General features: G+C 38.4%; 1 protein-coding gene across 3 annotated transcripts; it reads left to right on the top strand.

Annotated features, from left to right (window-relative positions):
• The first annotated feature begins 4,433 nt into the window (after window positions 1-4,433).
• LOC117407605 (E3 SUMO-protein ligase ZBED1-like) lies at window positions 4,434-16,631 on the top strand. 3 transcript variants are annotated; one of them, XM_059017612.1, is made up of 6 exons: window positions 4,434-4,743; window positions 5,655-5,730; window positions 6,926-7,123; window positions 12,794-13,037; window positions 13,494-14,431; window positions 15,591-16,631. In XM_059017612.1, the coding sequence occupies exons 3-6, from the start codon at window positions 6,931-6,933 to the stop codon at window positions 16,607-16,609; spliced, it is 2,394 nt and encodes a 797-aa protein (XP_058873595.1). In that variant the 5' UTR covers window positions 4,434-4,743; window positions 5,655-5,730; window positions 6,926-6,930; the 3' UTR covers window positions 16,610-16,631. The 3 variants fall into 3 exon arrangements, with proteins under 3 accessions (XP_058873595.1, XP_058873593.1, XP_058873594.1); XM_059017610.1 differs by lacking the exon at window positions 5,655-5,730; XM_059017611.1 differs by lacking the exon at window positions 5,655-5,730 and having other exon boundaries at window positions 4,434-4,750.
• Window positions 16,632-17,256: the final 625 nt, after the last annotated feature.

The raw sequence follows: 17,256 nt of genomic DNA, 5'->3' as shown, positions 1-17,256 counted from the left end.
ATATATATATATATATATATATATATATATATATATATATATATATATATATAAATGATTAAAACATCTCTCTCTCTCTCTCTCTCTCTCTCTCTCTCTCTCTCTCTCTCTCTCTCTCTCTCTCTCTCCTATATACACACACACACACACACACACACACATATAGGGTATTTGGAATTTTTAAATAACTAATAGCTATATATATATATATATAACTTATAATAGGCAGAGACAGCTTTCCACAGCATGTCAGTAGTGTCAGGTCTTTAAGGGCTGCATCACAATGAATGCTTTTCTCATTCTTTTGAATAGGTTTTAGCTCATTCTTTTTAAAAACCTCCAGTATTTACTGTAATATCATCTTTACCTTTGTTTTATCTGTCAGGTAAGTACCTGTATAGAAGAATGGAGAGTGTCTCCGTAGGGTTGTGACAGAGGAAGAGGAGAAGACTGCCATTCTCAATGAAGTTCACGCAGGACACTTCAGCTCATGGGTGTGTACAAGGGGGGGGGGGGGGGGGGGAGCCCCGGAATTAGGAGTTATTTGTTTTATTGTGTTGGACAACACACATGGAGGGGTGATGAGGTGATGGACCACAGGCAGGCTCTGCTACGTAGACAGTACCCACAGGTGGGAGGTTTGTATGCTGTCACCAGCCTGACACAGCTGACCTCCTTCAGCTCACCGGCTCAGGGATTTGTACAGATTCTCAATGTGTCTTGCAATCACTGGGTCACGGTAAGTAACATAGGCTGTGATGAAGGTTATTTAAATGTGTTTGACTCTTTGGGAATTAATAATAAGCATGATTTCCATTCCCAGGTGGTATCACTGCTGCAGTACAGTGGAAAGACAGTTTGGATCGGGTGGCCACATGTACAGCAGCAGCAGGGATGGAGTGACTGTGGACTGTTTACCATCGCAAACAGCCTCACACTCTGCATGGGTGGAGATCCAGGTAAGTTATGATCAAAAGCAAATGCGTGATCATCTTTTTTCTTGTTTTGTAGATGGATCTCTTCCTCCTTTCCCGAGCTGTGAGAGAACCCCCCTCCCAGAGGTACATTTCTGTGATGTGGAGACCATACAGGATTGCACTGGAGCTGATGGTGGAATGCGGGAGGTGTGGTGAATGGTTCCATGGCCAGTGCCAAGATCTACAGCCAGATGACCTCATCAGTATGGAGGAGTGTATGTGCTGCATTTGCAGAGTTACACACATGGGTAAGTATGGTAAGTAAAGGTGTAACAGATTTATTTTGTTTTGTCCTGTATATGTTTTTTTGTACATTTTATACTAAGCATTCTAGCTTAGTATATTATACTAACACTCCAATGTGGAAATGACTGTCAACAACATTACCATCATTTATAGCTATTCACATATGTATTGTTAATAAGGATCATTGTCTTCAGTGTTTATTTTTCATGAGCGCACAAACTACTTATTTTGAAGAATTTATTTTTTTCAGCAGACCCTGATTCTGTATTGAGACCTTTTTATTTGGAGAAATATTGCAGATGCTTTTGCACTTTCATAGGAAGCTGTGTGGTTAAAGAAAAGGGCTTACAACCAGGAGGTCGCCGGTTCAAATCCCAGCTCAGCCACTGACTCATTGTGTGACCCTGAGCAAGTCACTTAACCTCCTTGTGCTCCGTCTTTCGGGTGAGATGTAGTTGTAAGTGACTCTGCAGCTGATGCATAGTTCACACACCCTAGTCTCTGTAAGTCGCCTTGGATAAAGGTGTCTGCTAAATAAACAAATAATAATAATAATAATTTTTAATTGGTATGGTAATCTTAGTTTCTGAGCTACTGAATTATTGCCTGACTTCAGTATTTCCAGGGCAGAGATATCAAAAGTAAATTGGATGTCAGTTCTAACACCCACCTTGTTTAATGTAGTTATATTGAACCAGCTGGGGAGGGGCTGATTCACTGTATTGAAGTGAAATTGTGCCAGATAAGGTGTGTGTAACATGATATAAAAGTACAGTAGATGTAATTCTGAAGTAATAAACAATCACATTTTACGTGTACATGTTTCAGACATTAATGCTTCAATTTCAAATTCGATTTCCATTCCTATTAACTGATATTAGACAATTACATACTATAAAAGTTAAGAGTATGAAATGTCCGTATGATTTACTGATAACACACGTCACTATAAATTGGTAATGTCATTTTTAGACAGGCAGCCTCTTGAAAGTCCTTCTCTTTTTGTGGGTTATGTGAGAAGGCATTTTAAAGTTCTGTTAAACCTGCTCCTAACACCCCACTGCATCGGTCAGGACCTTGACGTGGTGAGGGGGCTTTTTACCAAAGCTGACCTGCTGTATAGTTTTTTTTTTCACTAATGCTTACGCATTAAGTCCTGGATCTCACGTTACAATGGAAATATGCAATCTGATCATGTACTTGTTTTATTGTGAAGAATACAGAAAATAAAGTTTGTTACATTTTTCAACGTTGTGCCTTTTTTGTGAATGTCTTTCTGTTTCTGACTACTACACCTGATACACAACTCACTAAAATGATTGAGTTCAGATTTCTGCTATCTATGCAGTGCTCTGTTAAGGGTTCCCCTGGACATCTCGGATCTAGATTGACTTCTACTCTAACATTTACACAAATCTGACATCCTGTATGCTTCATTAGTTAAGAGCCTGAATTATAGACACTAAAGTCAGGGACAATATGTAGTGGTTAACAATCATATTGCTTCTAGTTCCAAATTTGTACTTTTGAGTATTCAAAGTTATGGAAGAAACATTCTTATTTTATAGCATATATAATTTGGCTTCATACATATTTAACAAATGCATATACAGTATTACTGATAACAAATGAACAACACCCAATCTGCAGACCTGCTTTGAGAAATGAGAGGCTCCATTCCAGGATGATGCCAATGATCTGACAAACACTGTAGGAAGTGGCAACACATACCATGAGGGTGTATTACTTCAGTTTTTATGGCAAGTTATATGGTTAAACTAAGAGAAATTTGTTTGCAGATTTAGTGCAAGAACATGCATGAATAATTGTTTGACCTGTTCATTCCTTTAATTTTTGCCATTCCCTAAATATTTCTCACAATATACACTGAAGCTACGTATAACCTATATTGATGATACTGCCTTACTGGAGTAAATAACAATATTTGTTGATCACAAACTTATTGGCACATTTTCAATTAAAGTCTGTGTAAGTCTAGCTCAATTAAGTGTAGTCTTAATTGCGCTAGTCACTATTAACACTATTCATCAATTAGAAACCACTACTTATCAATTTAGCAATATATATAAAAAAAACATTAGCTGTAAAACACGCACAGAAACTGAAGCAAAGTAGTTTGTGCACTCAGCACAGCATAGTCAAAACACAGTTGGATCTAGATGTGAGAAAAGCACTTGTTACAGTAACTACTACAGCAGCAGGGGAATCGATAAAGAGTGCTGAGGGGAAAAAAATTGTAATACAAAAATCCACAATAATCAAGAAGTATTTGAAGACTAATTCAACTGAAAGGATGGAAAGAAATGGACGTCCCAGGAAAATTACGACTATAGCATAAAGAATTGTTCGAGCAGCTTGCCAAAATCCACCATTAACAGACAAGAATTTAAAGAAACAGTGTATGAAATAACTATACAAAGTCATCTAAGCACAAAAAGCTTAACCTTAATGGTAACCACATTTGACAACAATTCAATTTAAAAAAAGCGTCTTGAATGATCTTTAGTTAAGGGTGTCAATAATTTTGTCTGCAACTGTATGTGTAATCATGACAACTCCCTGATTGTGATAAGTATAGCAAGACTATAAACATCAACATGACTACCCACAAATATGTGTAGAAATTATTACCAGACTATACTTCTAACTTATTGTTTGTTATAAACATTTTTTTACAGTTGCGTTACAGTTGTGATCATTTAAGCTGTTCTACTTTATTATTTATTTATTTATTTATTAGCATATATGTATATACATGTAATTATTATTATTATTATTATTATTATTATTATTATTATTATTTATTTCTTAGCAGACGCCCTTATCCAGGGCGACTTACAATCGTAAGCAATTAAACAATATTTAATGTATTTTATATTTACTGCGAAAGCTCTTTTGTAATCACGTGAAGAGCAATCAAATAAAATACAACCATTTATGATACAAAAAAACATTGTTAAATATTAAATAAATATAATCATAATACGAAAAAAAAAAACACGCAAACGTAATTTTCTGTAATTAAAACAAGAGCAATCAAGTAAAATACAACCATTTATGATACAAAAAACATTCTTATATATATATATATATATATATAAATATAAATAAATATAATACAAATAAATGTCAATAAAACGCCTCTCCGCATCACGAAACCTGCTCGTCACGTGACTCGTGCGCTACTATGTCACATGACTCGGGGGGGGACACCGGGTCTCGTCACGTTGCTTCCTGTGCTGTTTTGAGTTTTATTTCGCAATGTCCTCATGTGGCTCCAGTTGCGTCTCCCTGCTTTGTATTGCAAAGGAGCTGCTCGTGTGTGCGCAGTGTTTGTGTTTTGTTTGATTTATTTACAGATTGGACTGGTTGTTTTCTTTATCTTAATGGTTTTAGTTAAAGTGGCGGTTTAGATGTGAAACGGGAGTCTTGAACTGGACTAAAGAAAGAGAAAACAACAACTTACACCAACTGCAGAGAGAGAGAGAGAGAGATTCAGGTGAGAGGTAAACACAACGTAACGTAATTTAATTCACATTGATCTTTTGTTTATATATATATATATATATATATATATACACACACACACACACACACACACACACACACACACACACACAACAGGAGAGCTGTTTATGCGGTTGTAGTAGTAATACAATGTGTTCTGTAGGACGGTGTTCAAACTTAATTTTAGTTCAACAAACAACATCCAAATTAATTATTGCGGGGGTTTTGTGGTTTTTTAGTTACAGTTTTATATCACCTAGAATTTTAGGGTCGAAAAGACAACAACTATGTGAACATAATAATTTAGATCTTTTATATAACATCATGTAACTCCCAAGAAACTACAGCATTATATCGCAAAAGTCTACCGGAAGCCAAAATATTATAGTACAAATATTAGTTAATTTTAGACTTTGAAATGTCACCTTCATTATTTGTCAGTTTTGGTCAACTACAAAGTGGTATGCAATTCAATATGTGAAGCAAAATTAGTTAATTCTGTAGGGTGAAGCAAAACGTTTGGCCCAAACTGTGGGTTAGGTGGGACTATTCGACCCTGTTGATATGTTCCATAATAACTTCTAATGCATGTAGATATTATTATTATTATTATTATTATTTATTTCTTAGCAGACACCCTTATCAAGGGCGATTTACAATTGTTACAAGATATCAAATTATTTATACATACAATTCCCCATTTATACAGTTGGGTTTTTACTGAAGCAATATAGGTAAAGTACCTTGCTCAAGGGTACAGCAGCAGTGTCCCCCACTGGGGATTGAACCCACAACCCTCCGGTCAAGAGTCCAGAGCCATAACCACTACTCCACACTGCTGCCCTAATTATGATAATAAAGGTTTCCCTAATGTTATGTAATAGAAGAATCCCTGTGTTTTAGGGGTGGAATAGCCTTGCATGCCTTTTGCAAGTTTCTTCAGTCTGTTGCAGGACACAGAGGAATTCATATTACAAAGGTGCAGTAGATACCAAGAACATTTCAAATAAGGCTGCCTTGATGTGTGAATTTCAATAATATGGATTAATACATAATCTAGGGTGCGTTCGTAAACTCAATCTGACGCTGTGAAAGGGCGTCCGAGAAATCTCTTCGGAGTGCTTCAGAGCGTGTATTACATCTATTCAAACGACCTAAAACGGTTTAATACTGATATGATCATTATGCAGTTGCGCCATTTAATGGCTTTTTCTTAGACCGATATAACAGATTTTTTTTTTATTTTATATTTTAAGTCTAATACTAATGCAATTATTACTGCTGCTCTTCAGTTTTATATTTCCTCCACCAAAAAAAACAAAACGAAATGCATTTTAAATTTCCATTAAAAGGTTGACCTACTATCTCGTTATATCGACTTAGTATAAGTCGAAATAACGAGATACTAAGTCAGACCTCTCTATCTATCTATCTATCTATCTATCTATCTATCTATCTATAGATAGATATAGATATATCAATAAATAAATAAATAAAACTGGCCAGTGCTAATTGATGTTGAACAAGGCTAGCATGTAGACGACTCCTCCCCTTTCAGTCGCTTCAAAATGTAAAACCCGAACTTAAAATATTTGGAATATCTTTTTTTTTTTCTTCTCAAAAAACATTAAAATGACAAATATAGAAATAAATAAGTTTAGAATATACCTGCATCCACCACAGTGAGCCGTTAGCAAATCCAAAGGCTGAAAGGCTTGTATCCTAGCAACACGTGGACGTTGGCTATCTCTTACTTAGCACTTATCAGCATATAACTACATAATCAACGTTAATACAAACTGGCAATGGGAGACTTCAAACTGGGCTCTAATTTGATGCAGATTTACCAATATGTAAGATGGAAGTTTAAGGATAGATTATCAATAATCAATGCATTGATTAATTGTTGAATCTCTATTAATCTGAGAATCCAGCTCTGAAGCAGAAGCGGCCAGAGTGTGCTCGAGCGCTCCCAAATTCATCTGCTCTGAGTTTTCGAAAGACACCAGAGCACTCCAGGAGTTTACCAACGGTCAGAGTGCGCTCTGACACTCTGAGATTGAGTTTACCAACACACCCGTAGTGTACTAAAGAGTGAGTTCTGTGGAAATTCAAATAAAAGCACTATGTAGTCTGAAATGACAAACCTAAAAGTCGTGTCTGTTTTTCTTCAGTGAGAATGGATCAGCCTCACTCAAAGGAAGTTTCTGAGATGGAAGCAGCTCACATCAGCCCAGAGCTTCCTGTTCGATGGGTTGTTTCTGCAGACAGGACTGTTGAGATCAAGGAGGAAGTGACTGAGCTGGGGTGTGACCAGGCCAATGAGCGGATCCTGCAGGAGGAAACACCACCTTCTAGCGTCACTGAGAGAGGTGAGTGAAACTGGAATGCAGATCTATAGAGGGGGGCTTTATTGAAAGAGGGGGAGAAAGCCGGTGAAATACACTGCGTTAGGGGGTCATTTATGTCTGTTTGGCTTCTTCACTGTACTTCAGTAGAAAGCTATTTACAGTCCAGTTTGTTTACAATCCCCAACACTAATTTTAGTGCACCCTTCTTTGAAATCTGCTTGTCACAACACCATGTCACTATTTACAATTTAAAATTGTTTAAACTGGAACTATTCTACACAACAAACAGGATTGTTTATGGTCAGGCTGACATTGGGTTTAATGCTTGTGGGACCAAATGTACATATCTTGAAATATACTTCCATGCTTAGGGTTTGCTGTGTCCTGTAACCTGAGGCATGCAGAGCTCTGTCCAGAGGACAGTACAGGACAGTGAGTCTTGTGTCCCCTGCTGTGCTGTGCTGTGCTGTGCTGTGCTGGCTGTGCTGAGTTTTGTGTCCTGTGCTGTGCTGGCTGTGCTGAGTCTTGTGTCCTGTGCTGTCCTGACTGTGCTGAGTCTTCTGTGCTGTGCTGTCCTGGCTGTGCTGAGTCATGTGCTGTGCTGTCCTGGCTGTGCTGAGTCTTGTGTCCTGTGCTGTCCTGGCTGTGCTGAGTCTTGTGTCCTGTGCTGTCCTGGCTGTGCTGAGTCTTGTCCTGTGCTGTCCTGGCTGTGCTGAGTCTTGTGTCCTGTGCTGTCCTGTGCTGTCCTGACTGTGCTGAGTCTTGTATCCTGTGCTGTCCTGGCTGTGCTGAGTCTTGTGTCCTGTGCTGTCCTGGCTGTGCTGAGTCTTGTGTCCTGTGCTGTCCTGGCTGTGCTGAGTCTTGTGTCCTGTGCTGTCCTGGCTGTGCTGAGTCTTGTGTCCTGTGCTGTCCTGGCTGTGCTGAGTCTTGTCCTGTGCTGTCCTGGCTATGCTGAGTCTTGTGTCCTGTGCTGTCCTGGCTGTGCTGAGTCTTGGCCTGTGCTGTCCTGGCTATGCTGAGTCTTGTGTCCTGTGCTGTCCTGTGCTGTCCTGTGCTGTCCTGACTGTGCTGAGTCTTGTATCCTGTGGCAGTGCCCTGGCTCTCTCGCGAGTGTCTGGTGTAGGTTCTGCATACTTTGCCTGTGTCCTTATAAAAATCCAGATCTTACAACACATACTTTTATTACCACAATTAGGATTTTCTTTCCTTTCATTAGGCGATTTAATAGAGATTCAACAATTAATCAATGCATTGATTATTGATAATCGATCCTTAAACTTCCATCTTACATATTGGTAAATCTGCATCAAATTAGAGCCCAGTTTGAAGTCTCCCATTGCCAGTTTGTATTAAAACGTTGATTATGTAGTTATATGCTGATAAGTGCCAAGTAAGATAGATAGCCAACGTCCACGTGTTGCTAGGATACAAGCCTTTCAGCCTTTGGATTTGCTTTGGACAAGTCACATCTGTTACAATTTTTTTTTTTACATTTTCCTGGTTTAAAAATTGGAGCTACGCAGTTAATTTAAAGGGAAGAATCAGGCACAGTTTGGTATTTTCTGGGGTAAAGGAAAAGGAGGACGGAAAAGCGATGTTTGGTAATGTATTGAATTTTGTGTAGGTGACCAGAACACAGCATACCTGTTGTGTTTTGTGTAATGATTTTAAATGATTAGTTTCTTTAAGTATGTGTTTCAAAGCAGGTTGCGTTTAGAATACATTACAGTATTCTAGAAAAATAAACTGTTTAGTAGTTAAGTTAGCCAATCTAGCTTTCTGAGAATAATGCTTTGCTTTTAACAATGTTAAGAGTAATGTTAATTAACAAGAGCATTTCAGATCCAAATGAGTTCTGCTAAAATAGTATTGATTTTTTTAAAATTATTGTTATTGAAGCGTTAAATGTACATGTATTTGAAAAATTTTGAAAAATAAAATATTGTAATGCATAGATTATTGTCAATAAATGCATATATGATGATTGATGAAGAAATTAGGTTTGCCGATTGCACCACTAGCAATTAATCATTGATTTACTTAAATGTTGGCTCCTCATCATCCAGCTTTAAACAAATAATATTTGAAATGAAAGTTGGGAACTTTAAATGCATTACAGAAAAGTAAACTTGGGAGAAACCGAAAATGTGTTTAGTAATACAACACTTCTAAATGTAACAAATTTGAATGCAGAGTTTAAAGTGTGTGTTAATAAAATCTGTGCAGTTTAACACAGTGATGTTGCTGTGACACAGTTTCTGCAGTGTTCTAACAAGACCCTGCAGTAACTCGTAAGAACGTTTCCAAACGAGAGGAGGCCATTCAGCCCATCTTGCTCGTTTGGTTGTTAGTAGCTTATTGATCCCAGAATCTCATCAAGCAGCTTCTTGAAGGATCCCAGGGTGTCAGCTTCAACAACATTACTGCCTGCTTGCCTGTAGTATAGTTTTACAGCCTGTGAGGGAGGAGACCCTCACATTTGTCTCGGTATGTATCTGGACATTTTCTGCAAATTGTTTTTTAACTGTTTGTGTATTGTGTTGCTGAACCTTGGGTCTAGTAAGGAAAATAATAAAAACAAAATTCACTTACCTGGTGTATCAGGACTGGAGGCCTGTGGTTGGGAGTGTCCTGAAAAACAAAAGAAAGGTTAATCAAGAGTACTGTTTAGACAGTTGGTTTGGAAGGGTGCACACTTCCAGAACAATGTATTGCGGTACTATTGTTAAGATAAAATGAACAACAGGTATTTTAATGTGCATGTTTTTTGATATGCAATGGTTTAGGTAACCTGAGTTGGGTGTGGTGGTATGGTCCTCCATCTTGACAGGAAGTGGGGAACCAGCCATGTTGGTGAGGGAAGCTTTTATTGACTTCCCTGGGTACTGACTTCCTGTAGTCAGGGCAGTACCTGTAGAAGATATTGAAAGGGGGGATAGCTGATTTGAATTAAGTTTCCCTCTGCTTGTTTTAAAGCATAGTATTAATGCATGTGTTTAGATTAATGTTTAGTATATATACATATTCATTGATTTGTTTCTTTTTGAATACTTTATTTATTATTGATAACTGTTTGCTGTTTTGTTCTTATATAACCACCTGCATAATGGTTTATTCTGGGGGGAGGGGTAGGCCTGGAAAGGTATAAAGGCTGTCAGTTGGTTCAGTCAGGATCTTCCTTTTGTGTAGATCAGAGAGCAGTTTTGCAGCTCTATGGTTGGACTCAGTTATTGAAGTCAGTATCTGTGATTAGGTGACTATAAATAGTTATTTTTGTTTTCCACTTTCTTCAAATTGTTTGATATTTGGTTCAATTAGCTTTTTGTTTATCATTGTTCTTAAATAAAAATAATTGGTTTTCCACAAGATGTAGACTTCACCATGTAGCAGAGTGATCACCTCATTACTACCAAGTAGCAGTTTGTTAAGCAGAACACTTTCGATAGCTACTGACATTTAAATGCCCCTTTTATTTATTTTTTATCACATTTGCTTCACTGTAAATTTGTAGATTGATATTAAAAAGGACATTATTTTCTAGTGCTGGGACAAATAACCAAATACTGGAATTAATATTTTTTTTAACATGAATTCAGATACAAAAATCAGATGTTCGTCTTCGCTACAAATGACAAAAATGCCTAGCAGTTATTTACCGCCTCACCAGAATTTGCGCTACCAATTTAAAAAAAAAAAAAAAAAAAAAAAAAAAAGGCAAATGAAAAAAGAGATCTGCGAGATTAATATTTTAAAAAAACAAACAAAAAAAAAAACAAACACAGGATCAACACAGCAGCTCTTGAGCCCCTATAAATTTGACAGCAAAAAGTAAACAAACCAGATTACGGGCGTGCACTCCTACTGATCTCTATGGAAAGCCATCTGGGGGGAAAAAACGTGCTGTGCTGCGCGAGCCAGAATCTCATGGGACAGAAAAAAGGCAAGCTTGTCATTCTGAAATGGCTGCTAAACTGTACCCAACTTCATGAAAATGTTGTGTAGTGATTTTCATATTGATTTGTATAGATTATCAAGGCTTGAAGTTAAGGTATGAAGTTTATTTTATAGACCAAATGTAAAATTAAATAACTGTTAAACATTACGATTTTATAAGATAACATGCAATGAACTAACAGGATATTAAGTTTATTCAGTGAATATAAAATGCTAATTTAATCTGACACAGATTATTTTGTTAAATGTTAACCCTGGGTTCACCTACTGAAAAATGAACACTAATAGGTAGATACTTATTACTATGCTAAGCTATAACGCTGCCATGATCCAAGTAACATCTTCCTTGTTTTATCAGTACTAATGAAATACAATCTTGAGGTGCATTGATTTATCTGTTTTCTTTTTATAATAGATCATCACTACCTTACATACATCTGTTTAACTAGTGCAACATGTGCTTTATCAAAATGTTTATATATATATATATATATATATATATATATATATATATAATATAATTACACACACACACACACAATGTCACATTTTGTGGAATTACAAATAATTTATGCACAGTTCTTCAAACAGCTTTTTTTATTCAAAGCTGTAGTGGTTAAACTAAATACGGTTATATGAGGAGGAGGTTAAATGTTGGCAAAACTTGTAAAGAAAATGTACGAAATGAAATTTACTGGTTGCATAAGTGTTCACCCCCTTACGTCAGTACTTGGTAGAAGCACCTTTTGCAGCAATCGCTGGATCAGTCTCTACTACCTTTGCACAGTAGGATGGTGGAATTTGCCAAAATAAAAAGGGCATTTTCTGAACAATAGTTAAATTAATGTTATTTATTTCTGTGGGTTATTTGTTTTATATATGAATCCTAAGCAAAATGGCACAACATCCTACACTTTGACCTTCGCATAAGTTTAATGGCCTTGGTGCCTTCTACAAATGTATTGAACTGAAAGCCATTGTTTTTTTGCCAGTGTAGAGCCCTTTATATGTTTATTATGGTCTGGCTTTTGTTTTGTTGAACTTTTGTTGGAAAAGTAAATGTTTTATGCAAGTAACTGCTTGAGTAAATTGCAGTGATAAAACCACCGCAGTGAGCAAACTGCATTCCCAGCTTTGCCAGCTGTGCGCTTGTCATACAGTAGGATCCTGTTCTGTTAACTTGTCACATCAAAGATGTTGCACATCTGCAGATGGAGATGGTAATTGAAGTAATCCACATGGGAGTGTATCAGTCTGTAAAACAGAAGTGTAATTGCCTGGCAGTAATCTTTACAAAACTGCTGTTTGTACTCCATGATTTGGTGATGTAGCAGCTGGGGATGAAGTTTCACACTGGAACTCAACAGGTGACTCCTCTACAGGTACTGTCATGTGACTCTACGTCTCAGCAGCATAGCCACTTCTATCAGGGGCTCCCTTCTATCTGAAGACTGATAATTCTATGCTATTTCTTCAGGCTGTTTGTTTCCTTGAGTCTTTAGGCCACTTCAGCAGCTTTTTTGCCGAGTTTTGCGTCCGCTCTATTTTAAAGCTTTATTAGTCTTTACTCTAATTACTGTGTTTTTTACTTTTTGATTTAAGGAGTGCGTGGTAACAAGCAGTATCTTTTGCATTAGATGCGATGTTGCAGTGAGCACACCGGGTTAGAATGCTGAACGAAAATTGAAAAAAATGCATCATATGTGAAATAAAAAATAAGCTTATTTTGTTTTTCAGATACCAGTATAAAGCTTTCTGAACTGGAACCTGTCCCCATTCAAGAGGAGAGTCCTGTACTTGAACCTGTCCCTGTTAAACCAGAAGCAGTCAAGCGTGAGGCTTTATTAAATGAAGGAGAGACATCTCATGACTTGTATAGTAATGGAGAGGATGGGGCTGAGCTGGGTTCCATTCAGAGGAAACGGCGCATCTCCCAGCTGGAGACTATCCAAACACATCCTTCATCACAACAGCAACCAAGGTAGGTTTGGAGCCATATGCCAGTATTGTTTATTTTATTTATTTAGCAGACACCTTTATCCAAGGCGACTTACAGAGACTAGGGTGTGTGAACTATGCATCAGCTGCAGAGTCACTTACAACTACGTCTCACCCGAAAGACGGAGCACAAGGAGGTTAAGTGACTTGCTCAGGGTCACACAATGAGTCAGTGGCTGAGGTGGGATTTGAACTGGGGACCTCCTGGTTACAAGCCCTTTTCTTTAACCACTGGACCACACAGCCTGTATTATTGTTCTTGCCGGTATTTTTAAATGACAATAAAAATAGCAATTTTTTATAATATATGCACTACCTATTGACCTACCTATGAAGTTCAAATGGATCCGTCCAAAGCTTAATGTTCATGTTATGCACAAGGGTTATAATATATTGTTCGATGTAATTTAATTTGTATGTGTATGCTTTGGGGTTTCAGGGCTTCCCGTATGCACGCCCCGCCATCGTCCTCGACTAATCGCTTCAGGGTGGCGGCGAGTAACCACAGAGATAAAGAGCGACAGTGTGGAGCGTTAACTTCGTCTCATTCAAAGGAGAAAGAGGAGCTTGTTCCAAAGAAATGCTCGTCTTCAGCAGTTTGGGCTTTTTTCGGATTCAAATCGTCCGATTTTAAGCAAAGTACCATACTTTGTAAAAAATGTTGGAAAGTCGTGCCAGCCAAAGGAGGCAACACATCAAACCTATTTCATCACCTGAGACACCGACATCCAGTGGAGTACAGTAAATGCATTGAAAAACGATCCTCTGACAAGCCTACTAAACACTCGGTCATCGAAAACCAAACCCCGATCTCTGAATCCATTTCTAATGTTGCGCCCTATGAGCCAGACAGTAAACGATGGAAACAGATTACCGATGCAGTAACCTATTTCATTGCCAAAGACATGGTTCCTATCTACACTGTAGAAAAAGAAGGCTTTAAAAAGTTGTTGAAAATGATCGACAAGAAATATCAGCTGCCAAGTCGCAAGTATTTTTCAGAAACGGCTTTGCCAGCTTTGTACGATGACTGTCGTGAGCAAGTAGCCGAAGCGCTGACCCGCGTACAATTCTTTGCAAGTACCACCGACCTGTGGTCAAGCCAGACCACTGAGCCATACATCAGCCTAACTGTACACTACATTGATCCTGATTGGAAATTATGCACAAAGTGCCTACAAACCTCGTACTTCCCTGAGGATCACACTGGTGAAGCAATCGCACAGGGTCTGCGAGATGCTCTGTCTGCCTGGGGCCTGAGGGAAGAGCTGCAAATCTGCATCACCACAGACAGCAGGTCAGATGTCGTCAAAGCTGCACAACTAAATGCATGGAAGAGACTCCAGTGCTTTGGACACAGGCTTCACCTTGCCATCGGTGAGTGATTTATTTTAGTAACAATTTGAATGTACCTGTCTTTGTGTTATTTAGAGTATGTTTAACTAGGGTTACTATTCTGTTGTAGTGTAGCAGCCTAAGACCAAGTGCCTTGTGTTGATTCGCTGTCACTTGCCCTAGGGTGAGCTGTGTTACACTAGCTATATTAATCACTTACTTTCTAATATTGATTATTAAGCTATATTTAGTTGCCTGACGTTTCTGTTGTATGTTGATAAACTATATGTACATACAATCCATGGCAAAAGAGTAAGTAAGTTTAGTATGATAAAATGTGTCCCTGCCCCACCCACCACTGTCATGGCCTTAATATGTGAAAAACTTTAGAAAGGAAAGTGTGTTGTGTTTTGCTAATTATTTAAACGTACAGTATTAAAAGCATTTTGGGCCTGTAGTATTATATAAAAGCAGCTTTTAAAAGTACTTCTAGTTTGTTTTAGCGTATCTCATGCTGCATCCGCCTTGATTGCATATTAACAGGTTAAAAGCAAATGTATATTAGTGAGGAAAGGTGCGTTTTTTTGTGTACACATTCTGCGCAAGAAAATAAAACATTTAACTTGTGCAAGTGACTTAACTTACGATCCCTTACTAAAAGGAACACAACCCCAGGTGGGGGGGACACTGCTGCTGTACCCTTGAGCAAGGTACTTTACCTAGATTGCTCCAGTAAAAACCCAGCTGTATAAATGGGTAATTGTATTTAAAAATAATGTGATTGTAAGTCACCCTGGATAAGGACGTCTGGTAAGAAATTTAATAATAATAATAATAATAATAATAATAATATTTTAAAATAGTGCTATTAGCTTGATTTAAATACAGGAGGAAATTGTAATTGGTTGTCTGCTGAATATTGTCTCAAGGCAAATTTTAAACTATTACTTTTATGTAATGGTGAAAAATAAATATCAGAGTGTCAATTTAATAAGATGATACTTGACTGGTTGTCCTTTTGGATTTACTGTTCATGTAATATTTGTAAAAGGAAATGTAACAAATACCCTAATGTACATGAGGACTGTGTAAAGCTGTAATTGCATCTTTATGGTGACAGCGAAACTTGATGGGATTACGGCGCTATATATATATATATATATATATATATATATTCCTTACATTTATGTTTATTTTTTAGAAAACAGCGTGAAAGGTGATAAGCGCATAGACCATGCCATTGGTGTGTGTAAGAAGCTGGTGAGCACCTTCTCATGCAGCTGGAAGAAAAGAAAAGCACTGAGTGTAGCACAAGCTGAGCTCAGTCTTCCTCAGCACCAGCTGGTAACAGAAACACCCACTCGCTGGGGATCACGTCAACGAATGATCCAAAGGGTGCTGGAACAGGAAGAAGCAATCGCACAAGTCCTGACTGCTGACCGAAAAACCAGGAACTTGGTGCCTACATGGCAGGACGCCGATGTGCTTCGGTCATTGAATAAGGCTTTGAGCCCACTGGTGGCCTTCACAGACGTTCTGTCATGTGAAAACTATGTCAGTGTCTCCTATGTCAAACCTGTTTTGCATCTGCTTAACAACAATATTCTTGCTGTTGAGGAAGATGACACTGAACTCACCAAGTCAATCAAAGAGAAGATTCTGAGTTACCTCAACTTGAAGTATTCCAGTACAGACACCCAAGATCTACTTGATGTTTCATCTTTTATCGACCCTAGGTTCAAAGTGCAGTACATCAGTGAGGACAGGGTTGCAGCAATCAAAGCTAGAGTGGTGTCGGAGGTGGAATCTCTTCTCCAGCAGGACAAGAGCTTTGCTGCCGGAGCCAGTAACACTGAAACCGAATCTCAGGAAGCACCTGCTAAGAAACTGAAGACCTTGGGTAGCCTATTCAAGGCAAACACGTCGGGACCTCGTGCCTCCAAGCTAGTGTCTGAAAAAGACAAAATTGTACTAGAACTAAATCATTATCTACTTACTCCTTTGGCTGACAGTGAATCGGATCCATTGATCTGGTGGAAAGCTCAGCAGACCAACTTCCCTAGACTCTGCAAACTTGCACAGAAGTATTTGTGCATACCAGCAACAAGTGCTGCATGTGAGAGAGTTTTCAGTACCTGTGGTAACATTGTTACATGCAAACAGACAAGACTGAAACCTGATACTGTTGACAAACTCGTGTTTTTGGCAAAAAACATATAAAATATTGAGTTTAATATCATGTTTGACAACAATGCAGCAAATGTACACAGGAGAGAAACCATATCACTAATGTATGTGAGAATAAGTTACAACACTAAGATGACACCAGCATCTTCACACAGGAGAGAAACCACACCTTTAATGAATGTACACTGAACAAAAATATAAACGCAACATGTAAGGTGTTGGTCCCATGGTCATTACACAGGTGCGCCTTGTGCTGGGGACAATAAAAAGCCACTAAAAAATGTGCAGTTTTGTCACACAACACAATGCCACAGATGTCTCAAGTTTTGAGGGAGCGTGCAGTTGGCATGCTGACTGCAGGAATGTCCACCAGAGCTGTTGCCAGAGAATTGAATGTTCATTTCTCTACCATAAGCTGCCTCCAACGTCCTTTTAGAGAATTTGGCAGTACGTCAAACCGGCCTCACAACTGCAGACCACGTGTAACCACGCCAGCCCAGGACCTCCACATCCGGCTTCTTCACCTGCGGGATCGTCTGAGACCAGCCACTCGGACAGCTGATGAAACTGTGGGTTTGCACAACCGAAGAATTTCTGCACAAGCTGTCAGAAACCGTCTTGGGGAAGCTCATCTGCGTGCTCGTCGTCCTCACCAGGGTCTTGACCTGACTGCAGTTCGG

This window comes from Acipenser ruthenus, chromosome 57 (genome assembly GCF_902713425.1).
Source record: "Acipenser ruthenus chromosome 57, fAciRut3.2 maternal haplotype, whole genome shotgun sequence".
Taxonomy (NCBI): Eukaryota; Metazoa; Chordata; class Actinopteri; order Acipenseriformes; family Acipenseridae; genus Acipenser; species Acipenser ruthenus.
The sequence above is the reverse complement of the archived record's forward strand: the minus strand, read 5'-3'. Positions and strand labels throughout refer to the sequence as shown.

Coding starts and splice junctions, on each gene's coding strand:
- LOC117407605 (XM_059017610.1), top strand. CDS start 6,931: ATGGATCAGCCTCACTCAAAGGAAGTTTCTGAGATGGAAGCAGCTCAC. Junction 7,124..12,793: donor TTCTAGCGTCACTGAGAGAG/GTGAGTGAAACT, acceptor TTTGTTTTTCAG/ATACCAGTATAAAGCTTTCT. Junction 13,038..13,493: donor TCATCACAACAGCAACCAAG/GTAGGTTTGGAG, acceptor TTGGGGTTTCAG/GGCTTCCCGTATGCACGCCC.